This window comes from Tinamus guttatus, unplaced genomic scaffold (genome assembly GCF_059628265.1).
Source record: "Tinamus guttatus ecotype Peru unplaced genomic scaffold, ASM5962826v1 Tinamus_guttatus_pri_ptg000665l, whole genome shotgun sequence".
Lineage (NCBI taxonomy): Eukaryota > Metazoa > Chordata > Aves > Tinamiformes > Tinamidae > Tinamus > Tinamus guttatus.
In genome coordinates, this window is record NW_028289199.1 from 211,652 (window position 1) to 237,167 (window position 25,516).

The window sequence follows — 25,516 nt, forward strand, 5'->3', positions numbered from 1 at the left end:
CCCTCAGCACAGGGATGTGGCACCTTCACTCTGCAGGCGCAGCCAGCCTGCCTCCCACCTCAGTGCCGCTAAGAGCCAGTTGCGCTTGCACCACTCCTGATAAAAGGAGCTGTCTGCCGGAGGGGAAGGACGGCTCTTCTCTTTGGTGCAGGCAACAGGGCAGAGACTTAGAGTGTGTGAGAGTCTGGAGCTTGCCATGTGCCGTGGTTGAGCACAGCCATGTGCTGTTGTTGAGAGCAGCATTCCTGCGGCTTCTGCACTGCTGCCCCTGCCTTGGCTTCCTAGGGTTGTTGAGGGCAGAGCAAGCACATATTTACCCTCAGCAGTAGCAGGGACATGAAGCTGCTGCAGCTCTGCCCAGCACTGGGCTACCATGATCATTTGCTAACAGAGGTCAGTTCCCAGTCCTCTGGGAACAAGCTTACGACCGTGGCTGTGAGGGCAAGTGCTGGGAGCCCCCTTGGCTGTGTGCATGATGCCTGCAGAGCCCAGGCGTGCGCAGTCCCCCCACTGGCAGAAAGCACACTGGGAAGCCCTTGCCCCATGCAGGCTGCTTGCAAAGAAGCTGCGGCTTGTCTGCCTTGCGACTCGGGGACAAGGGCCCTTGCGAGCAACATCTTTATCCTCTGCACAGGTACTGCCCTCGCTCAGCATTTGCAATGCTCTGGCTTGTTCGTCACCAGCTTTACATGTGGGTCTCCTCCGATACGCTATCTGGAAGGAGGATTTGGAGGTGCTGGGGGGACGGCTGCCTGAAATCCCGCGGACCCGTGGAGGGGAAGGGGTCTCGATTGCTCCTTGGCCTTTCTTTAGGTAAAGCTTAAGGGAGACAGGACAGGAGATCTGCCCATTGCTGGAGTAGCTGCTGACTGCAGTGATGAAAGTCACAGAAGCAAGCAGGAGAACGTGTTTGTAAAGCAGGTCTTAAGTAAGCTCCTCATTCCCATTGTCTCCCATACATCTTTATAGGGAATCTGGGAAGCTCCAGAAGTGTGGTTCAAGGACTGGCTGGTTCAAGGTCCATGTGGGTGGATCAAGGACTGGCTGGATGGCAGAGCTCTGAGGGTTGTGATCAACAATGCCGAGGCTAGCTGGAGGGTTCTGTCCAGTGGTATTTCACCAATAAGAGTAGAATTAAAGCCGGGGGCAAAGTCTTTACAACAAAGACAATCAGAGGATGAGCTCGAAGGGCTCTCGTTTAAAGAGTGGTTGATGTATATCCAGTTGTACCTAAGCCTTCTACTCTTAAGAACAATAATTGTGTAAAGCCTCTTTTATACTATTGGATTTAAAAGACACTTTCTTTTGTATCATTTGGGAAGAACACAGTTGTAAGTTTTTTCCTTTTAATAAGAAAGGCCCACAGCAGGATGCATCTGTCCTGGATCGTGCTCCCTCAAGGCTTTAAACATCACCCTACTCTTTGGTAATGTTTTGTCAAAAGAACAGGGTATGTGGCAAGGTACAAAGCCTACTGTTACCTTGTTACAGGGTACATGAGCAAGTATTGGACACATGTGCTCCGGGTGTTCAGACCTGAGAGATCCTCCTTTCCAAAATCCAGCCTGGGAGTTCTTGACTGATGGAAGCTGTTTGGTTGAAAACAGAAGAGAAGATCGGTTGTGTGATTGTCTCCCTAGAAGAAATAGAGGCAAAAGCATTGACAGTAAATACATCAGCTCAGAAAGCTGAACTTATTGCTTTAACACAGGCTCTGAAGTTAGGAGAAGGAAAGTGGACCAATATCTATCTTGACTTGAAATATACCTTTGGGGTAGTACACGCACTTGGGCAATTTGGAAGGAAAGGGGATTGTTATCTTCTCAAGGATACTCCATAAATGCAGCAAAAGAGATTAATGGTGCTACTTGAGGCTGTTAATAAACCTCAAGATAAGAGTGATGCCCTGCAAGGCATACGAGCCTGGACAAACCAATGTAACCAGAGGAAATTGGAAAGCGGATGAAGCTGCAAAAAGAGTTGCAGTGTCATTAACCAGAGCTGCCATGGCTCTGGAAAGAACCTTAAAAATTGATGTCCCTGTGTGCCCTGACCACTGTGGCCAGTGAGGAGTCACCTTGTGGCCTCTCAGCCCACTGCTCCGCAGAGCAGCACTACCAGCGTGGGGCCCTGTGGGCAGCACACAGGAGGGTTGCATGAACAGCTGGCCAGCCTAGCATGGGCACACAGAGGTGGGAAAGGCTCTGGGGAGCGGGGACGTCTGCAATAATAGCAGAGGAGCAATGGTGTGCTTGTGCTGGGGAAGATATGAAAAACCTCTCCCTATGTGTGTGAGCTCGGGGTAGGCGGCACCTCCCCTGACGTGCCCCAGGGCCAGGACTCGTGGTCTTTCCTGGGGAAGGGGCTGCCCAGAGAGACTGCACACAGAGTTAAGGGTGTGCTGGTCATGAGAGCAGTGGACACATGGGGTGAGTGGCCTCTATTTGCTTGTGCCATTGCTGCTCCCAATGCAGGGCTGATGGGGAGGGTGACACCCTTGGCCGCCCCTGTGTCCTGCCGAGGAGCTGGGGCTGTCAATGAGTGTCCAAACCTCTGCACGCCAGACAAGAGCCGTCCTTCCCCTCCGGCAGACAACAACTTTTATCAGGAGTGGTGCAAGCGCAACCGGCTCTTAGCCGCACTGAGGCGGGAGGCAGGCTCGCTGCGCCTGCAGAGTGAAGGTGCCACATCCCTGTGCTGAGGGATCACAGGAGCTGTGGGGGATACCTTTCCAAGAGGCTTTTTGCTTCCTCATGCTGCACTTGAAACAAGCTGCTGACTGCCTTGAAAGAAGCGAACAAGTGCCCTCAGACTGCCTGGAAGAGCAGAGTCATGCTTTGCAGAGCACCAGCTGCCCTCCTGCCTCTCTCTTCATGTGCTCAGCATGCGTAGCTTGTGCAGCTTGCCTCAGGAATTGAACTCCAGGGGCCAGGACGTCTTCCACGGAGCGCAGGATGGCCTCATATTCGTGCCCACATTAACAAAGGCTTCCCTTGCACTCTGAGCAGAGGTGGCACCCTGCAGCCCTGCCTGTTTTTCCATTCACGCAGGTGCAGGAAAAGAAACCGTTCTGACCTGAGAGCTGAGAGCTCAGCTTCAGGCACGCCGGCCTTCTCCTGCAACACAAAGGCCCTCCGTGAGAGCAAGTCCCACGAGCAGCGTGGGCACTTCCCACGGGAGCCTTCCCTAGGAGGCAGAGGCAGCAGTGGCTGCTGCTTTCCAGCACTTTGGAGCAGGGCAGAGGAGTGAGGCCTCTCAGCAGCCTGTGTCTTGGGGCAGCCCATTTCCTCCTGGAGCACTTGCAGGCTCCAGGAGCTAAGGCAAGAGCAAAGGCACCTCCTGCCCAAGGCCTCTCGTCGGCTGCCCAAGACCTCTCGTCTGCTGCCTTATCAAGCCACAGAGCTGCCTCTGGTTGTGAGATCTTAGGACTGGAAGAAGGCCAATGTCACGCCAGTCTTCCAAAAAGGCAAGAAGAAGGACACAGGCAGCTACATCCAGTGAGCCTCACCTCCATCCCCGGAAAAGTGATGGAATGGCTCATACTGGCTGTTGTCTCTGGGCACATGGAGGACAAGAAGGTGCTCAAGACTAGTCAGCATGGATTCACCAAGGGGAAATCTTGCTTGACTAATCTGATAGCCTTCTATGATGGAACGACCGGCTGGATAGATGAGGGGAGAGCGGTGGGTGTCATCTATCTCGACTTCACCAAGGCTTCCGACACCATCCCTCACAACATCCTCCTGGGCAAGCTCCGTAAGTGTGGGATAGATGAGTGCACAGTGAGGTGGATTAGGAACTGGCTGGATGGCAGAGCTCAGAGGGTGGTGATCAGTGGTGCCGAGTCTAGTTGGAGGCCTGGATTTGGAGTTGGAGGCTCTACGGCCTTCAGCACACTTTTCTTTCCCACAACAAGAGGCACGTACCAGTGCTCATAGATCCCATCCCATCCTGTGTGTGCTCCTTCCTGCCTTCCAGAAGCCTCACAGAGGCAGCTCCCTGTCCAGGGGTGTCTCTCTGCTTGCACATTCTAAGGAGCAGGTCAGACAAAGCCTCACAAGGTCAAGACGATGATGTTAGTCTTGTCTGTAGGCTGAAACTGGCCTGAAGACACACGCTGAGGTTGCTCTCAGCCCTGTTGGTGGTGTTCAGTTGTAAAAAAGACACCAGCCCCGAGTGTCCTGCATGGTGCTGTCTTCATGGCAGTGAGCAGCCACGGTCCCCTTCTGACCAGGCTGGGGAATGAGCTGACTCTCCTTTCAGGAGAACCATCTTTAGGAGCCCTGACTGCTTCTCTGTGCTGTCAAGGTGCATGCTGTCCTCTTGGAAAGCACAGCTTCTCCAGAGCATTTCTCTCCTTGCTGTGCTCACCAAGCGACTCGCAAACCATGTTGCTCTCTCCATCATATTCTCTATCTCTCTCAGGGCAGAGAGAAAAGAATTTGGAAATCTTTACTGTGAAAGTGAACTCCTCTGCCCCAGCTCAGTCCAGTTTCATTCTTAGAGGAACTTGTGAATGTGGTTGTCACCTGAGGGAGGTATAAGTGCAAAACTTTTTCATCCGATTGCTCCAATGATCATTTTGCAAACATGAGCAAAGTGGGTTTCTGAATGTTAAAGAGTCCTTTCACATATGGAGTGGACATAATCTACTGGGGGATGTGTGCATCAGTTAGTCACCTCCTTTTCCCTCTGCAGTGCTGGGAGGAAGGGCACAGATGGTAAACTGGCATGAGGACAGGGCTGGCCTCACAGAATCACAGAATGGCTGGTGTTGGAAGGCACCTCCAGAGATCACCTAGTCCAACCCCCCTGCCCCAGCAGGGACACCCAGGGCACGTGGCACAGGGTGGCATCCAGGCAGGTTTGAAGATCTCCAGAGAAGGAAACTCCACAGCCTCTCTGGGCAGCCTGTTCCAGGGCTCTGACACCCTCCCAAGAAAGAAGTTCTTCCTCACATGGAGATGGAACTTCCTGTGTTTTCATTTATATCCCTTACCCCTTGTCCTGTCCCTGGCCACCGAGAAGAGTTTGTCCCCATCTTCTTTACATTCTCCCCTCAGGTTTTTATACATATTGATCAGATCTCCTCTCAGTCTTTTCTAGAGGGTAAACAGGCCTCGATCACTTAGTAGTCTTTCCTCGTACAACAGATGCTCCAATCCCTTAAACCATCATTGTTGCTCCGCACTGGACCCTCTCTAGAAGTTCCAGATCTCTCTTGTGCTGAGCCCTCAGTTAGAGATGCCCAGTGGCTCTGGAGAGAGGGAGTGATCAAGAGGTTTCTGCTGGGGCTGTCCCACATGATATAAGGCTGAGGAAATATGCCCATGCTTCAGGAAGGGAGTAAGGAGTCACCGGAGGAGCAGAGGGCTTCTCCATGGGTAGTGTTTGCCAGGGATGAATGAGTGAACACTCCTTAAACCAAATGTCACCCAAAACTAAAGGACCAAACCTAGGAATGCACCAAATGAGGGCTCCGCACTCTCAGGAGAGGCAGTGGGATGGGTGTAATGGCACCGCCAAACACATCCTGAGCAATGTGAAATGCCCGCTGATTGCTCCGTTCGTCCTCCACAGCCACAGAGCCTGGCCAGGGTGTTGCCAGGTGCATTGACGCTGGGCCAGCTGGGTGTGCCCTGACCACCTTGGTCATAGAGGAGTCACCTTGTGGCCTCTCAGCCCACTGCGCCGCAGAGCAGCACTGCCAGCGTGGGGCCCTGTGGGCAGCACACAGGAGGGTTGCATGAACAGGCGGCCAGCCTAGCCGGCTGGGTCCGCTGGTGGACGAGATGGGCACCCTGGTTACAAATAACACAAAAAAGCAGAGTTGCTGAATGCCTTCTTTGCTTCGGTGTTTACCAAGGGCAGCCCTTTAGAGCTCCAGGCCCTAGGGACAAGAGAAGAAGCCGGGGGAGAGGAAGACTTGCCCTGGGTAGAGGAAGATTGGGTCAGAGAGCACCTAAGGAACCTCGATATCCACAAATCCATGGGCCCTGATGGGATGCACCCCAGAGTGCTGCGTGAGCTGGCAGAGGTCATAGCTAGGCCACTCTCCATCATCTTTGTAAGATCCTGGAGATGTGGGGAGGTGCCGGAAGACTGGAAGAAGGCCAGTGTCACGGCAGTCTTCAAAAAAGGCAAGAAGGAGGAGCCAGGCAACTACAGGCCAGTCAGTCTCACCTCCGTCCCCGGAAAAGTGATGGAACGGCTCATACTGGCTGTTGTCTCCGGGCACATGGAGGACAAGGAGGTGCTCAAGAGTAGTCAGCATGGATTCACCAAGGGGAAATCTTGCTTGACTAATCTGATAGCCTTCTATGATGTAACGACCAGCTGGATAGATGAGGGGAGAGCGGTGGATGTCGTCTATCTCGACTTCACCAAGGCTTTTGACACCATCCCTCACAACATCCTCCTGGGTAAGCTCTGGAAGTGTGGGATAGATGAGTGCACAGTGAGGGGGATTAGGAACTGGCTGGATGGCAGAGCTCAGAGGGTGGTGATCAGCAGTGCAGAATCTAGTTGGAGGCCTGTAGCTAGCGGTGTCCCTCAGGGGTCAGTCCTTGGTCCAGTCCTGTTCAATTTATTCATCAATGACCTGGATGAAGGCACAGAGTGCTCCCTCAGCAAGTTTGCTGATGACACGAAACTGGGAGGAGTAGCCGATACCCCAGAGGGCTGCGCTGCCATCCAGAGGGACCTGGACAGACTGGACGAGTGCGTGGTGAAAAACCTCATGCAATTCAACAAAGCCAAGTGCAAGATCCTGCACCTGGGGAGGAATAACCCCAGACACCAGTACAGGCTGGGGACTGACTTTCTGGAGAGCAGCTCTGCAGAGAGGGACCTGGGTGTCATGGTGGACGACAAGTTGACCATGAGGCAGCAGTGTGCCCTTGTGGCCAAGAAGGCCAATGGGATCCTGGGGTGCCTTAAGAAGAGCGTCTCCAGCAGGTCGAGGGAGGGGATCCTGCCCCTCTACTCAGCCTTGGTGAGGCCACATCTGGAGTATTGTGTCCAGTTCTGGGCCCCACAGGACAAGAGGGATGTGGAGCTGCTGGAGAGAGTCCAGCACAGGGCTACAAGGATGATTAGAGGCCTGGAACATCTGCCCTATGAGGAAAGAGAAAGACGGAGAGGGCTGGGCCTGTTCAGCCTGGAGAAGAGAAGGCTGAGAGGGGACTGCAGAGGCTGCAGCAGAGCCACACAGAGGCCACAGACTGCGGCCTCACTCTGCGCTAAGGCCCCTCTGCGCAGGTCATCACAGGTGGCCCCTGCCCTCACAGCACTTGGCTCTTGTGACCTCATCCTCAGCTGCCCTACATAAAAGGCCAGTGCGCAGAGGGCTGTAGCTCTGCGAGTGAACAGGTTTGCAGAGGCCAGCAAGTGCTTGGGAAGAGACGTTGGTGTCTTTGCAGATCAGCGACCTTTTCTCTCTTGCTGGAAGCTTTCCTGGAGCAGAGCAGAGATGCCAGCCGGTCTGGTCCGGTGGGTGCAATGGGGCCCAAAGAGCAGGGAGGGAGAAGAGCAGAAGCCCTGTGTGCCTCCTGGCAGCGTCCTTGGTGGGGCCAGAGCGCTCCTGAGCACTGGGCTGTGGGCAGCACTGCCCTCCAGCCTGGGGAGCCAGGCAGCCCAGCAGAGCCTTTCAGGGCACCAGGCACAGCCCGTTCTCCTTGGGAGAGCCCAGGGGCACCACACTGTGTCGGGCCAGAACACGACACCTGGCAGGGACTGTGTGTGTGCAAGCCAGAGGTCTTCATCTGCCTCAGCGCGCACAGGGAGGGCTGCTCCACCGCAGAGCTTCCTGAAGGCCGCGGGGCTTCTCCGTCCTGCCGCACTGGGAAACCTGACGGAAGTGGAGCCCCCAGGCACTAGAGCGGGACACCAAAGCTCAGCTTTAGGCTGGGAGAACACCTGCATTCCTTCTCCTGCAGGCCATGCATCTCCTCACCTCGGGGTGGCAGAAGGCTCATCAAGGTCCTTCTCCTGCTGGCCCCAGTGTTTGCTGGTGAGCAGTGCTGACCAACCATGTTTTGGAGCTGCCCAGGCATGCTGGAGGGCAGCTTTGAGGGGGAGGGAGAGGCGGTAGATCCTGTGATCTCCAAGATGGGAAGCTGGGAATGCCAGGGCGGGTCAGTTAGGGGGAGCACAGCCTGCCTCCTGCCTTCCATGGGTTCAGGCAGTATGAAAGAGTGGAGTGCATAGGAGCATTATGGCTAGAGGTGCCTCCCTGCTTCAGAAGCTCTTGGGATGGAATGTTTGTGCAGAAATATCCATGGGCTGGTGCATTTTCTCTGCCTCAGTAGCACAGGGCTTCCTAGGGTGTGGGGCTGTGGCTGCCATGTGTCTGCATTCCCCAGGCTCTTATGTGCGGAGGGTGCTCCAGAGGTCGGGGCCACATCCTCCTTTTGCTCTGGATGCAGCTCCAGCTCTGCAAGCCAAGCTCTCGCCCCTTGGTGTGGGAGGAGGAAATGTGGCTGCGGGGACCATTAGAAACCTCCTTAGTAGAACTGACTCTTGATATGGTGGCTTGCAGTTGGCGTTTACTGCTGGGGCTTGCTCCTCGCCAAGACGAAGTGCAAAGAGGGAGTGCTGCTGGTACGTGCCTCTTGTTGTGGGAAAGAAAAGTGTGGAGAAGGCCGAAGAGCGGAGCTCCTGCCCCCTCTACAAAAGTTCGGAATGTGGTGCAGCTTTGCAGGACTTGTCCTCACAGAGATCAGCGCGGGAGAGGGACTTGTGGAGATGCTTGTGCTTGTCATTGTGCCTGCATAGCTGTTGAATGAGCTGTGAGGCCAAGATCTCCCCACTGGAGCCAGCTCTGTAGCTTGATAGGCAGCAGACGAGAGACCTTGGGCAGGAGGTGCCTTTGCTCTTGCCTTAGCTCCTGGAGCCTGCAAGTGCTCCAGGAGGAAATGGGCTGCCCCAAGACACTGGCTGCTGAGAGGCCTCACTGCTCTGCCTTGCTCCAGAGTGCTGGAAAGCAGCAGCCCCTGCTGCCTCTGCCTCCCAGGGAAGGCTCCCGTGGTAAGTGCCCACGCTGCTCGTGGGACTTGCTCTCACGGAGGGTCTTTGTGTTTCAGGAGAAGGCCGGCGTGCCTGAAGCTGAGCTCTCAGCTCTCAGGTAAGAGTGCTTCCTTGGCCCGCAGCGGTTTCAATGGAAAAACAGGCAGGGCTGCAGGCTGCCGCCTGTGCTCAGACTGCAAGGGAAGCCTTTGTTAATGCGAGAGAGGGAAGGGGATGGGGACAAAAGGGGGCAGCGTGCTTGCGAGTGCATTGGGGAGCTGCCTGCAGGGGCTGCACAGCTGCTGCACAAGACCCGCTTTCCCTTTGTCTTTAGCAACACGTTGGGGTTGCTCAAGGAGAAAACGAGAGAGCGGGAGCTTCTAGAAAAGCAGGTGACTCGCCTGCATGAAGAGATAAGGCACGAACAAGAGGCCATCCTGCGCTCCGTGGAAGACGTCTTGGAGGAGAGGGAGATGGCCACTGAGAAGAGAGAGGTAAAGAGGCTGTCATTTGATGCCAGGCCTTGCTCTCGTTTGGAGGCTCCCCGCTGCTGCTTGCTCTTGGCCCTTTCAGAGTGACTGTGCCCTCTTGCTGCCCGTGGCAAAGGTGGCTCTCAGGGCTCCTTGGGGCAGCGGGGAGCTGAGCGAGGTCTGCACTGCGGCTCTGGAGACTGCTGTTCTCCTGCCCTGCCCCCTTGACTCGTCACAAAGGGCTCACCAAAAGCTGTGGCACCATTCCCCACCGGGAGCTGCCCTAGGCAGACGCACTGCGCGGCTGCCCTTGGCTCGCACTTAGTGTTCATGCAGGCGTGCCCATTGAGGAGCTGCTCTCATGCTCTGTGTTCATTTCCATCTCTGCCCTTGCAATGTTTTCCTCAGGCCCTTCTCGCGTTGACCCGGGCAGCTCTTGAGCGCATAGGGGCCAAGTATCTTGAGATGGCTGACTGGGCTCTGAAAAGCACAGGTAGGCCTTTGGAAAGTGTGCGGGCACTGGGCTGGTGTATGGGCCTCCCCAGAAGGACGCGTAGGTGGGCTTGCAGCCTCAGAGATCCCGGCTAGCTCACTGCTTCTCCTAGTTCTTGGAGTGTCCTAGGCAGCTGCTTTGCATGTGCATTTCAGGGGCCACCATCGATTCAGCCCGCACATCGGAGACTTACAATGGGCGAGACTCTGGAGCTTGCTGGCTTTGTCAAGTCTTTACCCTGGCCAATCCTCCGGACACCATTTTGCAGGTAACAGCGTGGAGAGCATGCAGGACGTCCGAGGCAGTTCCTTGTTTCTAGCCGCGGCACCAAGGCCAAGCACCTCCCTTCACAGCCCCAGGCTCACTGAGTCCTACTGCACTGCCCCTCTTCCTGACCACCACGTGCCCTTGGCCACAGCACTCCCGCCTGGGAGGAGACAGGGCTGAAGCCAACAGCAGCAAGCTGCCCACAAGTGTTGGTGGCATTTTTCTGGGGACCTGGTCCTTGGCAGCTGCATTTTGCTCCCTTCACGTGAGGGCCCCCTTTTTGAGAGAGGGAGGTTGAGGAGGGCCTGCTGGGGTCTGTCCTCTTGAAGGAAGTGTGGGGGCTCATATGAGCCCTTGAGGGGGGCTCGTATGGGCCTTGCCACTACCTCAGGCTTTGAAGGCTCTGGCATGGTCTCCACTAGGGAGCCCTGTGCTCTCTCTCAGTGGCGTGCAAAATGAGAGCGTCTTTTGGGAAGGCACTCGCTCTGAGTTGTTTCCTACTGAGGGTTTTGGTCTGCTGAGCACAGGTGGCCAGTGTCCTCCTTCCCCTTTGCGCTCCTTGTGTGCCTCTCCATGCACCATGCCAGCCCCAGGTGTGCGCTTCTTGCACAGCCCCCAGTGTGCCACTGTGGGTCTTGGAGGGCCTTGTCTCTGAAGGAGGCTGCTTTCTGCTTGCAGCCAAAGACCTCCCCTGGTCAATGCTGGGCTTTCCAAGGAGCGGAGGGCCATGTGGTCATACGTCTGCCGCAGCACATCTGGCCAGTGGCTGTCACCGTGGAGCACATCTCAAAGGCGGTGTCTCCATCTGGGGAAGTGAGCAGCGCCCCCAAAGATTTTGCCGTCTTTGTAAGTCTCTGCTTTGCACCTGCCGGGAGGGAAGGGCCAAGGGAGGCCTCGTTGTCTTGGCGCCTCCTCTCCGAGAAGGGCGGCCTTGTTGCTACAGGGCAGCGTGTCCTGCATGGGCCATGTGGGGAGCTCCGGTGCGGTTTGGCCTCTCCAGCGTTGTGCTTTCTGGGTGTCGGGGTCTTGGAGCACTGGCTAAAATAGCGCCTGATGCACAGCCACAATTCCCAGCTGTTGCTAGAGGAGTGGGACATAATGCAGGCTTCCCAATGGTGACTGAGCGGGCTCTTCTCCTTTGGCTCTGCTTGAGCGTGACCGGCTGCCCTTGTCGGTTGCTTTTAAGGGCGTGGATGAGGAAGGGCCAGAAGAAGAGCTCCTGGGGCTTTTTGCATATGATGTGGAGCAAGAGGCGGTTCAGACCTTCCACCTCAAGGTACTGTGAGTGCGTGTGGGCACCACGCAAGGAGGGAGCTGAGTTTGTCTGCAAGGGCTTGGGCAGCAGAGTGTGACCCAGAGAGTCCTGTGCCTGGTGGCTCTGCCTTGGGAACTGTGGCTGCCTCCTGGCCCAGGGATACTTTTTGCTTCCCAGCAGGGCTAGCTCTGGCAAAGAACAGCACTATGCTGTGCTCTTGTTCTTTACAAGTGAGTAATGATGGCTCCCCACGTTTCCTTTACAGAAGCAGCTTCCCAGAGCCTTCCAGTTCATCAAATTCCAGGTGCAGAGCAACTGGGGGAAGCGCGAGTACACCTGCCTTTACCGACTGCAGGTTCATGGGATAATGGCAGCTCAGAGGTTCCAGCTGAGCCAGGAGAGCAGAGAGGTCCTGTGAACCAAAATAAAGGAGTCAGTCGTGTGTCATTTCACATTGGTGTTATGCGTGGCCCCTGGAGTTCAATTCCTGAGGCAAGCTGCACAAGCTACGCATGCTGAGCACATGAAGAGAGAGGCAGGAGGGCAGGAGGCTCTTGGAAAGGTATCCCCCACAGCTCCTGTGATCCCTCAGCACAGGGATGTGGCACCTTCACTCTGCAGGCGCAGCCAGCCTGCCTCCCACCTCAGTGCCGCTAAGAGCCAGTTGCGCTTGCACCACTCCTGATAAAAGGAGCTGTCTGCCGGAGGGGAAGGACGGCTCTTGTCTTTGGTGCAGGCAACAGGGCAGAGACTTAGAGTGTGTGAGAGTCTGGAGCTTGCCATGTGCTGTGGTTGAGCACAGCCATGTGCTGTTGTTGAGAGCAGCATTCCTGCGGCTTCTGCACTGCTGCCCCTGCCTTGGCTTCCTAGGGTTGTTGAGGGCAGAGCAAGCACATATTTACCCTCAGCAGTAGCAGGGACATGAAGCTGCTGCAGCTCTGCCCAGCACTGGGCTACCATGATCATTTGCTAACAGAGGTCAGTTCCCAGTCCTCTGGGAACAAGCTTACGACCGTGGCTGTGAGGGCAAGTGCTGGGAGCCCCCTTGGCTGTGTGCATGATGCCTGCAGAGCCCAGGCGTGCGCAGTCCCCCCACTGGCAGAAAGCACACTGGGAAGCCCTTGCCCCATGCAGGCTGCTTGCAAAGAAGCTGCGGCTTGTCTGCCTTGCGACTCGGGGACAAGGGCCCTTGCGAGCAACATCTTTATCCTCTGCACAGGTACTGCCCTCGCTCAGCATTTGCAATGCTCTGGCTTGTTCGTCACCAGCTTTACATGTGGGTCTCCTCCGATACGCTATCTGGAAGGAGGATTTGGAGGTGCTGGGGGGACGGCTGCCTGAAATCCCGCGGACCCGTGGAGGGGAAGGGGTCTCGATTGCTCCTTGGCCTTTCTTTAGGTAAAGCTTAAGGGAGACAGGACAGGAGATCTGCCCATTGCTGGAGTAGCTGCTGACTGCAGTGATGAAAGTCACAGAAGCAAGCAGGAGAACGTGTTTGTAAAGCAGGTCTTAAGTAAGCTCCTCATTCCCATTGTCTCCCATACATCTTTACAGGGAATCTGGGAAGCTCCAGAAGTGTGGTTCAAGGACTGGCTGGTTCAAGGTCCATGTGGGTGGATCAAGGACTGGCTGGATGGCAGAGCTCTGAGGGTTGTGATCAACAATGCCGAGGCTAGCTGGAGGGTTCTGTCCAGTGGTATTTCACCAATAAGAGTAGAATTAAAGCCGGGGGCAAAGTCTTTACAACAAAGACAATCAGAGGATGAGCTCGAAGGGCTCTCGTTTAAAGAGTGGTTGATGTATATCCAGTTGTACCTAAGCCTTCTACTCTTAAGAACAATAATTGTGTAAAGCCTCTTTTATACTATTGGATTTAAAAGACACTTTCTTTTGTATCATTTGGGAAGAACACAGTTGTAAGTTTTTTCCTTTTAATAAGAAAGGCCCACAGCAGGATGCATCTGTCCTGGATCGTGCTCCCTCAAGGCTTTAAACATCACCCTACTCTTTGGTAATGTTTTGTCAAAAGAACAGGGTATGTGGCAAGGTACAAAGCCTACTGTTACCTTGTTACAGGGTACATGAGCAAGTATTGGACACATGTGCTCCGGGTGTTCAGACCTGAGAGATCCTCCTTTCCAAAATCCAGCCTGGGAGTTCTTGACTGATGGAAGCTGTTTGGTTGAAAACAGAAGAGAAGATCGGTTGTGTGATTGTCTCCCTAGAAGAAATAGAGGCAAAAGCATTGACAGTAAATACATCAGCTCAGAAAGCTGAACTTATTGCTTTAACACAGGCTCTGAAGTTAGGAGAAGGAAAGTGGACCAATATCTATCTTGACTTGAAATATACCTTTGGGGTAGTACACGCACTTGGGCAATTTGGAAGGAAAGGGGATTGTTATCTTCTCAAGGATACTCCATAAATGCAGCAAAAGAGATTAATGGTGCTACTTGAGGCTGTTAATAAACCTCAAGATAAGAGTGATGCCCTGCAAGGCATACGAGCCTGGACAAACCAATGTAACCAGAGGAAATTGGAAAGCGGATGAAGCTGCAAAAAGAGTTGCAGTGTCATTAACCAGAGCTGCCATGGCTCTGGAAAGAACCTTAAAAATTGATGTCCCTGTGTGCCCTGACCACTGTGGCCAGTGAGGAGTCACCTTGTGGCCTCTCAGCCCACTGCTCCGCAGAGCAGCACTACCAGCGTGGGGCCCTGTGGGCAGCACACAGGAGGGTTGCATGAACAGCTGGCCAGCCTAGCATGGGCACACAGAGGTGGGAAAGGCTCTGGGGAGCAGGGACGTCTGCAATAATAGCAGAGGAGCAATGGTGTGCTTGTGCTGGGGAAGATATGAAAAACCTCTCCCTATGTGTGTGAGCTCGGGGTAGGCGGCACCTCCCCTGACGTGCCCCAGGGCCAGGACTCGTGGTCTTTCCTGGGGAAGGGGCTGCCCAGAGAGACTGCACACAGAGTTAAGGGTGTGCTGGTCATGAGAGCAGTGGACACATGGGGTGAGTGGCCTCTATTTGCTTGTGCCATTGCTGCTCCCAATGCAGGGCTGATGGGGAGGGTGACACCCTTGGCCGCCCCTGTGTCCTGCCGAGGAGCTGGGGCTGTCAATGAGTGTCCAAACCTCTGCACGCCAGACAAGAGCCGTCCTTCCCCTCCGGCAGACAACAACTTTTATCAGGAGTGGTGCAAGCGCAACCGGCTCTTAGCCGCACTGAGGCGGGAGGCAGGCTCGCTGCGCCTGCAGAGTGAAGGTGCCACATCCCTGTGCTGAGGGATCACAGGAGCTGTGGGGGATACCTTTCCAAGAGGCTTTTTGCTTCCTCATGCTGCACTTGAAACAAGCTGCTGACTGACTTGAAAGAAGCGAACAAGTGCCCTCAGACTGCCTGGAAGAGCAGAGTCATGCTTTGCAGAGCACCAGCTGCCCTCCTGCCTCTCTCTTCATGTGCTCAGCATGCGTAGCTTGTGCAGCTTGCCTCAGGAATTGAACTCCAGGGGCCAGGACGTCTTCCACGGAGCGCAGGATGGCCTCATATTCGTGCCCACATTAACAAAGGCTTCCCTTGCACTCTGAGCAGAGGTGGCACCCTGCAGCCCTGCCTGTTTTTCCATTCACGCAGGTGCAGGAAAAGAAACCGTTCTGACCTGAGAGCTGAGAGCTCAGCTTCAGGCACGCCGGCCTTCTCCTGCAACACAAAGGCCCTCCGTGAGAGCAAGTCCCACGAGCAGCGTGGGCACTTCCCACGGGAGCCTTCCCTAGGAGGCAGAGGCAGCAGTGGCTGCTGCTTTCCAGCACTTTGGAGCAGGGCAGAGGAGTGAGGCCTCTCAGCAGCCAGTGTCTTGGGGCAGCCCATTTCCTCCTGGAGCACTTGCAGGCTCCAGGAGCTAAGGCAAGAGCAAAGGCACCTCCTGCCCAAGGCCTCTCGTCGGCTGCCCAAGACCTCTCGTCTGCTGCCTTATCAAGCCACAGAGCTGCCTCTGGTTGTGAGATCTTAGGACTGGAAGAAGGCCAATGTCACGCCAGTCTTCCAAAAAGGCAAGAAGAAGGACACAGGCAGCTACATCCAGTGAGCCTCACCTCCATCCCCGGAAAAGTGATGGAATGGCTCATACTGGCTGTTGTCTCTGGGCACATGGAGGACAAGAAGGTGCTCAAGACTAGTCAGCATGGATTCACCAAGGGGAAATCTTGCTTGACTAATCTGATAGCCTTCTATGATGGAATGACCGGCTGGATAGATGAGGGGAGAGCGGTGGGTGTCATCTATCTCGACTTCACCAAGGCTTCCGACACCATCCCTCACAACATCCTCCTGGGCAAGCTCCGTAAGTGTGGGATAGATGAGTGCACAGTGAGGTGGATTAGGAACTGGCTGGATGGCAGAGCTCAGAGGGTGGTGATCAGTGGTGCCGAGTCTAGTTGGAGGCCTGGATTTGGAGTTGGAGGCTCTACGGCCTTCAGCACACTTTTCTTTCCCACAACAAGAGGCACGTACCAGTGCTCATAGATCCCATCCCATCCTGTGTGTGCTCCTTCCTGCCTTCCAGAAGCCTCACAGAGGCAGCTCCCTGTCCAGGGGTGTCTCTCTGCTTGCACATTCTAAGGAGCAGGTCAGACAAAGCCTCACAAGGTCAAGACGATGATGTTAGTCTTGTCTGTAGGCTGAAACTGGCCTGAAGACACACGCTGAGGTTGCTCTCAGCCCTGTTGGTGGTGTTCAGTTGTAAAAAAGACACCAGCCCCGAGTGTCCTGCATGGTGCTGTCTTCATGGCAGTGAGCAGCCACGGTCCCCTTCTGACCAGGCTGGGGAATGAGCTGACTCTCCTTTCAGGAGAACCATCTTTAGGAGCCCTGACTGCTTCTCTGTGCTGTCAAGGTGCATGCTGTCCTCTTGGAAAGCACAGCTTCTCCAGAGCATTTCTCTCCTTGCTGTGCTCACCAAGCGACTCGCAAACCATGTTGCTCTCTCCATCATTTTCTCTATCTCTCTCAGGGCAGAGAGAAAAGAATTTGGAAATCTTTACTGTGAAAGTGAACTCCTCTGCCCCAGCTCAGTCCAGTTTCATTCTTAGAGGAACTTGTGAATGTGGTTGTCACCTGAGGGAGGTATAAGTGCAAAACTTTTTCATCCGATTGCTCCAATGATCATTTTGCAAACATGAGCAAAGTGGGTTTCTGAATGTTAAAGAGTCCTTTCACATATGGAGTGGACATAATCTACTGGGGGATGTGTGCATCAGTTAGTCACCTCCTTTTCCCTCTGCAGTGCTGGGAGGAAGGGCACAGATGGTAAACTGGCATGAGGACAGGGCTGGCCTCACAGAATCACAGAATGGCTGGTGTTGGAAGGCACCTCCAGAGATCACCTAGTCCAACCCCCCTGCCCCAGCAGGGACACCCAGGGCACGTGGCACAGGGTGGCATCCAGGCAGGTTTGAAGATCTCCAGAGAAGGAAACTCCACAGCCTCTCTGGGCAGCCTGTTCCAGGGCTCTGACACCCTCCCAAGAAAGAAGTTCTTCCTCACATGGAGATGGAACTTCCTGTGTTTTCATTTATATCCCTTACCCCTTGTCCTGTCCCTGGCCACCGAGAAGAGTTTGTCCCCATCTTCTTTACATTCTCCCCTCAGGTTTTTATACATATTGATCAGATCTCCTCTCAGTCTTTTCTAGAGGGTAAACAGGCCTCGATCACTTAGTAGTCTTTCCTCGTACAACAGATGCTCCAATCCCTTAAACCATCATTGTTGCTCCGCACTGGACCCTCTCTAGAAGTTCCAGATCTCTCTTGTGCTGAGCCCTCAGTTAGAGATGCCCAGTGGCTCTGGAGAGAGGGAGTGATCAAGAGGTTTCTGCTGGGGCTGTCCCACATGATATAAGGCTGAGGAAATATGCCCATGCTTCAGGAAGGGAGTAAGGAGTCACCGGAGGAGCAGAGGGCTTCTCCATGGGTAGTGTTTGCCAGGGATGAATGAGTGAACACTCCTTAAACCAAATGTCACCCAAAACTAAAGGACCAAACCTAGGAATGCACCAAATGAGGGCTCCGCACTCTCAGGAGAGGCAGTGGGATGGGTGTAATGGCACCGCCAAACACATCCTGAGCAATGTGAAATGCCCGCTGATTGCTCCGTTCGTCCTCCACAGCCACAGAGCCTGGCCAGGGTGTTGCCAGGTGCATTGACGCTGGGCCAGCTGGGTGTGCCCTGACCACCTTGGTCATAGAGGAGTCACCTTGTGGCCTCTCAGCCCACTGCGCCGCAGAGCAGCACTGCCAGCGTGGGGCCCTGTGGGCAGCACACAGGAGGGTTGCATGAACAGGCGGCCAGCCTAGCCGGCTGGGTCCGCTGGTGGACGAGATGGGCACCCTGGTTACAAATAACACAAAAAAGCAGAGTTGCTGAATGCCTTCTTTGCTTCGGTGTTTACCAAGGGCAGCCCTTTAGAGCTCCAGGCCCTAGGGACAAGAGAAGAAGCCGGGGGAGAGGAAGACTTGCCCTGGGTAGAGGAAGATTGGGTCAGAGAGCACCTAAGGAACCTCGATATCCACAAATCCATGGGCCCTGATGGGATGCACCCCAGAGTGCTGCGTGAGCTGGCAGAGGTCATAGCTAGGCCACTCTCCATCATCTTTGAAAGATCCTGGAGATGTGGGGAGGTGCCGGAAGACTGGAAGAAGGCCAGTGTCACGGCAGTCTTCAAAAAAGGCAAGAAGGAGGAGCCAGGCAACTACAGGCCAGTCAGTCTCACCTCCGTCCCCGGAAAAGTGATGGAACGGCTCATACTGGCTGTTGTCTCCGGGCACATGGAGGACAAGGAGGTGCTCAAGAGTAGTCAGCATGGATTCACCAAGGGGAAATCTTGCTTGACTAATCTGATAGCCTTCTATGATGTAACGACCAGCTGGATAGATGAGGGGAGAGCGGTGGATGTCGTCTATCTCGACTTCACCAAGGCTTTTGACACCATCCCTCACAACATCCTCCTGGGTAAGCTCTGGAAGTGTGGGATAGATGAGTGCACAGTGAGGGGGATTAGGAACTGGCTGGATGGCAGAGCTCAGAGGGTGGTGATCAGCAGTGCAGAATCTAGTTGGAGGCCTGTAGCTAGCGGTGTCCCTCAGGGGTCAGTCCTTGGTCCAGTCCTGTTCAATTTATTCATCAATGACCTGGATGAAGGCACAGAGTGCTCCCTCAGCAAGTTTGCTGATGACACGAAACTGGGAGGAGTAGCCGATACCCCAGAGGGCTGCGCTGCCATCCAGAGGGACCTGGACAGACTGGACGAGTGCGTGGTGAAAAACCTCATGCAATTCAACAAAGCCAAGTGCAAGATCCTGCACCTGGGGAGGAATAACCCCAGACACCAGTACAGGCTGGGGACTGACTTTCTGGAGAGCAGCTCTGCAGAGAGGGACCTGGGTGTCATGGTGGACGACAAGTTGACCATGAGGCAGCAGTGTGCCCTTGTGGCCAAGAAGGCCAATGGGATCCTGGGGTGCCTTAAGAAGAGCGTCTCCAGCAGGTCGAGGGAGGGGATCCTGCCCCTCTACTCAGCCTTGGTGAGGCCACATCTGGAGTATTGTGTCCAGTTCTGGGCCCCACAGGACAAGAGGGATGTGGAGCTGCTGGAGAGAGTCCAGCACAGGGCTACAAGGATGATTAGAGGCCTGGAACATCTGCCCTATGAGGAAAGAGAAAGACGGAGAGGGCTGGGCCTGTTCAGCCTGGAGAAGAGAAGGCTGAGAGGGGACTGCAGAGGCTGCAGCAGAGCCACACAGAGGCCACAGACTGCGGCCTCACTCTGCGCTAAGGCCCCTCTGCGCAGGTCATCACAGGTGGCCCCTGCCCTCACAGCACTTGGCTCTTGTGACCTCATCCTCAGCTGCCCTACATAAAAGGCCAGTGCGCAGAGGGCTGTAGCTCTGCGAGTGAACAGGTTTGCAGAGGCCAGCAAGTGCTTGGGAAGAGACGTTGGTGTCTTTGCAGATCAGCGACCTTTTCTCTCTTGCTGGAAGCTTTCCTGGAGCAGAGCAGAGATGCCAGCCGGTCTGGTCCGGTGGGTGCAATGGGGCCCAAAGAGCAGGGAGGGAGAAGAGCAGAAGCCCTGTGTGCCTCCTGGCAGCGTCCTTGGTGGGGCCAGAGCGCTCCTGAGCACTGGGCTGTGGGCAGCACTGCCCTCCAGCCTGGGGAGCCAGGCAGCCCAGCAGAGCCTTTCAGGGCACCAGGCACAGCCCGTTCTCCTTGGGAGAGCCCAGGGGCACCACACTGTGTCGGGCCAGAACACGACACCTGGCAGGGACTGTGTGTGTGCAAGCCAGAGGTCTTCATCTGCCTCAGCGCGCACAGGGAGGGCTGCTCCACCGCAGAGCTTCCTGAAGGCCGCGGGGCTTCTCCGTCCTGCCGCACTGGGAAACCTGACGGAAGTGGAGCCCCCAGGCACTAGAGCGGGACACCAAAGCTCAGCTTTAGGCTGGGAGAACACCTGCATTCCTTCTCCTGCAGGCCATGCATCTCCTCACCTCGGGGTGGCAGAAGGCTCATCAAGGTCCTTCTCCTGCTGGCCCCAGTGTTTGCTGGTGAGCAGTGCTGACCAACCATGTTTTGGAGCTGCCCAGGCATGCTGGAGGGCAGCTTTGAGGGGGAGGGAGAGGCGGTAGATCCTGTGATCTCCAAGATGGGAAGCTGGGAATGCCAGGGCGGGTCAGTTAGGGGGAGCACAGCCTGCCTCCTGCCTTCCATGGGTTCAGGCAGTATGAAAGAGTGGAGTGCATAGGAGCATTATGGCTAGAGGTGCCTCCCTGCTTCAGAAGCTCTTGGGATGGAATGTTTGTGCAGAAATATCCATGGGCTGGTGCATTTTCTCTGCCTCAGTAGCACAGGGCTTCCTAGGGTGTGGGGCTGTGGCTGCCATGTGTCTGCATTCCCCAGGCTCTTATGTGCGGAGGGTGCTCCAGAGGTCGGGGCCACATCCTCCTTTTGCTCTGGATGCAGCTCCAGCTCTGCAAGCCAAGCTCTCGCCCCTTGGTGTGGGAGGAGGAAATGTGGCTGCGGGGACCATTAGAAACCTCCTTAGTAGAACTGACTCTTGATATGGTGGCTTGCAGTTGGCGTTTACTGCTGGGGCTTGCTCCTCGCCAAGACGAAGTGCAAAGAGGGAGTGCTGCTGGTACATGCCTCTTGTTGTGGGAAAGAAAAGTGTGGAGAAGGCCGAAGAGCGGAGCTCCTGCCCCCTCTACAAAAGTTCGGAATGTGGTGCAGCTTTGCAGGACTTGTCCTCACAGAGATCAGCGCGGGAGAGGGACTTGTGGAGATGCTTGTGCTTGTCATTGTGCCTGCATAGCTGTTGAATGAGCTGTGAGGCCAAGATCTCCCCACTGGAGCCAGCTCTGTAGCTTGATAGGCAGCAGACGAGAGACCTTGGGCAGGAGGTGCCTTTGCTCTTGCCTTAGCTCCTGGAGCCTGCAAGTGCTCCAGGAGGAAATGGGCTGCCCCAAGACACTGGCTGCTGAGAGGCCTCACTGCTCTGCCTTGCTCCAGAGTGCTGGAAAGCAGCAGCCCCTGCTGCCTCTGCCTCCCAGGGAAGGCTCCCGTGGTAAGTGCCCACGCTGCTCGTGGGACTTGCTCTCACGGAGGGTCTTTGTGTTTCAGGAGAAGGCCGGCGTGCCTGAAGCTGAGCTCTCAGCTCTCAGGTAAGAGTGCTTCCTTGGCCCGCAGCGGTTTCAATGGAAAAACAGGCAGGGCTGCAGGCTGCCGCCTGTGCTCAGACTGCAAGGGAAGCCTTTGTTAATGCGAGAGAGGGAAGGGGATGGGGACAAAAGGGGGCAGCGTGCTTGCGAGTGCATTGGGGAGCTGCCTGCAGGGGCTGCACAGCTGCTGCACAAGACCCGCTTTCCCTTTGTCTTTAGCAACACGTTGGGGTTGCTCAAGGAGAAAACGAGAGAGCGGGAGCTTCTAGAAAAGCAGGTGACTCGCCTGCATGAAGAGATAAGGCACGAACAAGAGGCCATCCTGCGCTCCGTGGAAGACGTCTTGGAGGAGAGGGAGATGGCCACTGAGAAGAGAGAGGTAAAGAGGCTGTCATTTGATGCCAGGCCTTGCTCTCGTTTGGAGGCTCCCCGCTGCTGCTTGCTCTTGGCCCTTTCAGAGTGACTGTGCCCTCTTGCTGCCCGTGGCAAAGGTGGCTCTCAGGGCTCCTTGGGGCAGCGGGGAGCTGAGCGAGGTCTGCACTGCGGCTCTGGAGACTGCTGTTCTCCTGCCCTGCCCCCTTGACTCGTCACAAAGCGCTCACCAAAAGCTGTGGCACCATTCCCCACCGGGAGCTGCCCTAGGCAGACGCACTGCGCGGCTGCCCTTGGCTCGCACTTAGTGTTCATGCAGGCGTGCCCATTGAGGAGCTGCTCTCATGCTCTGTGTTCATTTCCATCTCTGCCCTTGCAATGTTTTCCTCAGGCCCTTCTCGCGTTGACCCGGGCAGCTCTTGAGCACATAGGGGCCAAGTATCTTGAGATGGCTGACTGGGCTCTGAAAAGCACAGGTAGGCCTTTGGAAAGTGTGCGGGCACTGGGCTGGTGTATGGGCCTCCCCAGAAGGACGCGTAGGTGGGCTTGCAGCCTCAGAGATCCCGGCTAGCTCACTGCTTCTCCTAGTTCTTGGAGTGTCCTAGGCAGCTGCTTTGCATGTGCATTTCAGGGGCCACCATCGATTCAGCCCGCACATCGGAGACTTACAATGGGCGAGACTCTGGAGCTTGCTGGCTTTGTCAAGTCTTTACCCTGGCCAATCCTCCGGACACCATTTTGCAGGTAACAGCGTGGAGAGCATGCAGGACGTCCGAGGCAGTTCCTTGTTTCTAGCCGCGGCACCAAGGCCAAGCACCTCCCTTCACAGCCCCAGGCTCACTGAGTCCTACTGCACTGCCCCTCTTCCTGACCACCACGTGCCCTTGGCCACAGCACTCCCGCCTGGGAGGAGACAGGGCTGAAGCCAACAGCAGCAAGCTGCCCACAAGTGTTGGTGGCATTTTTCTGGGGACCTGGTCCTTGGCAGCTGCATTTTGCTCCCTTCACGTGAGGGCCCCCTTTTTGAGAGAGGGAGGTTGAGGAGGGCCTGCTGGGGTCTGTCCTCTTGAAGGAAGTGTGGGGGCTCATATGAGCCCTTGAGGGGGGCTCGTATGGGCCTTGCCACTACCTCAGGCTTTGAAGGCTCTGGCATGGTCTCCACTAGGGAGCCCTGTGCTCTCTCTCAGTGGCGTGCAAAATGAGAGCGTCTTTTGGGAAGGCACTCGCTCTGAGTTGTTTCCTACTGAGGGTTTTGGTCTGCTGAGCACAGGTGGCCAGTGTCCTCCTTCCCCTTTGCGCTCCTTGTATGCCTCTCCATGCACCACGCCAGACCCAGGTGTGCGCTTCTTGCACAGCCCCCAGTGTGCCACTGTGGGTCTTGGAGGGCCTTGTCTCTGAAGGAGGCTGCTTTCTGCTTGCAGCCAAAGACCTCCCCTGGTCAATGCTGGGCTTTCCAAGGAGCGGAGGGCCATGTGGTCATACGTCTGCCGCAGCACATCTGGCCAGTGGCTGTCACCGTGGAGCACATCTCAAAGGCGGTGTCTCCATCTGGGGAAGTGAGCAGCGCCCCCAAAGATTTTGCCGTCTTTGTAAGTCTCTGCTTTGCACCTGCCAGGAGGGAAGGGCCAAGGGAGGCCTCGTTGTCTTGGCGCCTCCTCTCCGAGAAGGGCGGCCTTGTTGCTACAGGGCAGCGTGTCCTGCATGGGCCATGTGGGGAGCTCCGGTGCGGTTTGGCCTCTCCAGCGTTGTGCTTTCTGGGTGTCGGGGTCTTGGAGCACTGGCTAAAATAGCGCCTGATGCACAGCCACAATTCCCAGCTGTTGCTAGAGGAGTGGGACATAATGCAGGCTTCCCAATGGTGACTGAGCGGGCTCTTCTCCTTTGGCTCTGCTTGAGCGTGACCGGCTGCCCTTGTCGGTTGCTTTTAAGGGCGTGGATGAGGAAGGGCCAGAAGAAGAGCTCCTGGGGCTTTTTGCATATGATGTGGAGCAAGAGGCGGTTCAGACCTTCCACCTCAAGGTACTGTGAGTGCGTGTGGGCACCACGCAAGGAGGGAGCTGAGTTTGTCTGCAAGGGCTTGGGCAGCAGAGTGTGACCCAGAGAGTCCTGTGCCTGGTGGCTCTGCCTTGGGAACTGTGGCTGCCTCCTGGCCCAGGGATACTTTTTGCTTCCCAGCAGGGCTAGCTCTGGCAAAGAACAGCACTATGCTGTGCTCTTGTTCTTTACAAGTGAGTAATGATGGCTCCCCACGTTTCCTTTACAGAAGCAGCTTCCCAGAGCCTTCCAGTTCATCAAATTCCAGGTGCAGAGCAACTGGGGGAAGCGCGAGTACACCTGCCTTTACCGACTGCAGGTTCATGGGATAATGGCAGCTCAGAGGTTCCAGCTGAGCCAGGAGAGCAGAGAGGTCCTGTGAACCAAAATAAAGGAGTCAGTCATGTGTCATTTCACATTGGTGTTATGCGTGGCCCCTGGAGTTCAATTCCTGAGGCAAGCTGCACAAGCTACGCATGCTGAGCACATGAAGAGAGAGGCAGGAGGGCAGGAGGCTCTTGGAAAGGTATCCCCCACAGCTCCTGTGATCCCTCAGCACAGGGATGTGGCACCTTCACTCTGCAGGCGCAGCCAGCCTGCCTCCCACCTCAGTGCCGCTAAGAGCCAGTTGCGCTTGCACCACTCCTGATAAAAGGAGCTGTCTGCCGGAGGGGAAGGACGGCTCTTCTCTTTGGTGCAGGCAACAGGGCAGAGACTTAGAGTGTGTGAGAGTCTGGAGCTTGCCATGTGCCGTGGTTGAGCACAGCCATGTGCTGTTGTTGAGAGCAGCATTCCTGCGGCTTCTGCACTGCTGCCCCTGCCTTGGCTTCCTAGGGTTGTTGAGGGCAGAGCAAGCACATATTTACCCTCAGCAGTAGCAGGGACATGAAGCTGCTGCAGCTCTGCCCAGCACTGGGCTACCATGATCATTTGCTAACAGAGGTCAGTTCCCAGTCCTCTGGGAACAAGCTTACGACCGTGGCTGTGAGGGCAAGTGCTGGGAGCCCCCTTGGCTGTGTGCATGATGCCTGCAGAGCCCAGGCGTGCGCAGTCCCCCCACTGGCAGAAAGCACACTGGGAAGCCCTTGCCCCATGCAGGCTGCTTGCAAAGAAGCTGCGGCTTGTCTGCCTTGCGACTCGGGGACAAGGGCCCTTGCGAGCAACATCTTTATCCTCTGCACAGGTACTGCCCTCGCTCAGCATTTGCAATGCTCTGGCTTGTTCGTCACCAGCTTTACATGTGGGTCTCCTCCGATACGCTATCTGGAAGGAGGATTTGGAGGTGCTGGGGGAACGGCTGCCTGAAATCCCGCGGACCCGTGGAGGGGAAGGGGTCTCGATTGCTCCTTGGCCTTTCTTTAGGTAAAGCTTAAGGGAGACAGGACAGGAGATCTGCCCATTGCTGGAGTAGCTGCTGACTGCAGTGATGAAAGTCACAGAAGCAAGCAGGAGAACGTGTTTGTAAAGCAGGTCTTAAGTAAGCTCCTCATTCCCATTGTCTCCCATACATCTTTATAGGGAATCTGGGAAGCTCCAGAAGTGTGGTTCAAGGACTGGCTGGTTCAAGGTCCATGTGGGTGGATCAAGGACTGGCTGGATGGCAGAGCTCTGAGGGTTGTGATCAACAATGCCGAGGCTAGCTGGAGGGTTCTGTCCAGTGGTATTTCACCAATAAGAGTAGAATTAAAGCCGGGGGCAAAGTCTTTACAACAAAGACAATCAGAGGATGAGCTCGAAGGGCTCTCGTTTAAAGAGTGGTTGATGTATATCCAGTTGTACCTAAGCCTTCTACTCTTAAGAACAATAATTGTGTAAAGCCTCTTTTATACTATTGGATTTAAAAGACACTTTCTTTTGTATCATTTGGGAAGAACACAGTTGTAAGTTTTTTCCTTTTAATAAGAAAGGCCCAC

At 55.4% G+C, this 25,516-nt stretch overlaps 2 protein-coding genes across 2 annotated transcripts; both read left to right on the forward strand.

Moving 5' to 3' along the window:
- Nucleotides 1-336: 336 nt before the first annotated feature.
- Nucleotides 337-11,909, forward strand: LOC148591954 (SUN domain-containing protein 3-like). The gene is made up of 8 exons (XM_088536412.1): nucleotides 337-393; nucleotides 9,084-9,124; nucleotides 9,341-9,500; nucleotides 9,885-9,969; nucleotides 10,125-10,237; nucleotides 10,915-11,082; nucleotides 11,423-11,512; nucleotides 11,757-11,909. Exons 1-8 carry the CDS (start codon nucleotides 337-339, stop codon nucleotides 11,907-11,909), a joined length of 867 nt encoding a protein of 288 aa, XP_088392538.1.
- A 503-nt stretch (nucleotides 11,910-12,412) lies between these two features.
- Nucleotides 12,413-23,985, forward strand: LOC148591955 (SUN domain-containing protein 3-like). Its single transcript, XM_088536413.1, has 8 exons — nucleotides 12,413-12,469; nucleotides 21,160-21,200; nucleotides 21,417-21,576; nucleotides 21,961-22,045; nucleotides 22,201-22,313; nucleotides 22,991-23,158; nucleotides 23,499-23,588; nucleotides 23,833-23,985. The coding sequence occupies exons 1-8, from the start codon at nucleotides 12,413-12,415 to the stop codon at nucleotides 23,983-23,985; spliced, it is 867 nt and encodes a 288-aa protein (XP_088392539.1).
- Nucleotides 23,986-25,516: the final 1,531 nt, after the last annotated feature.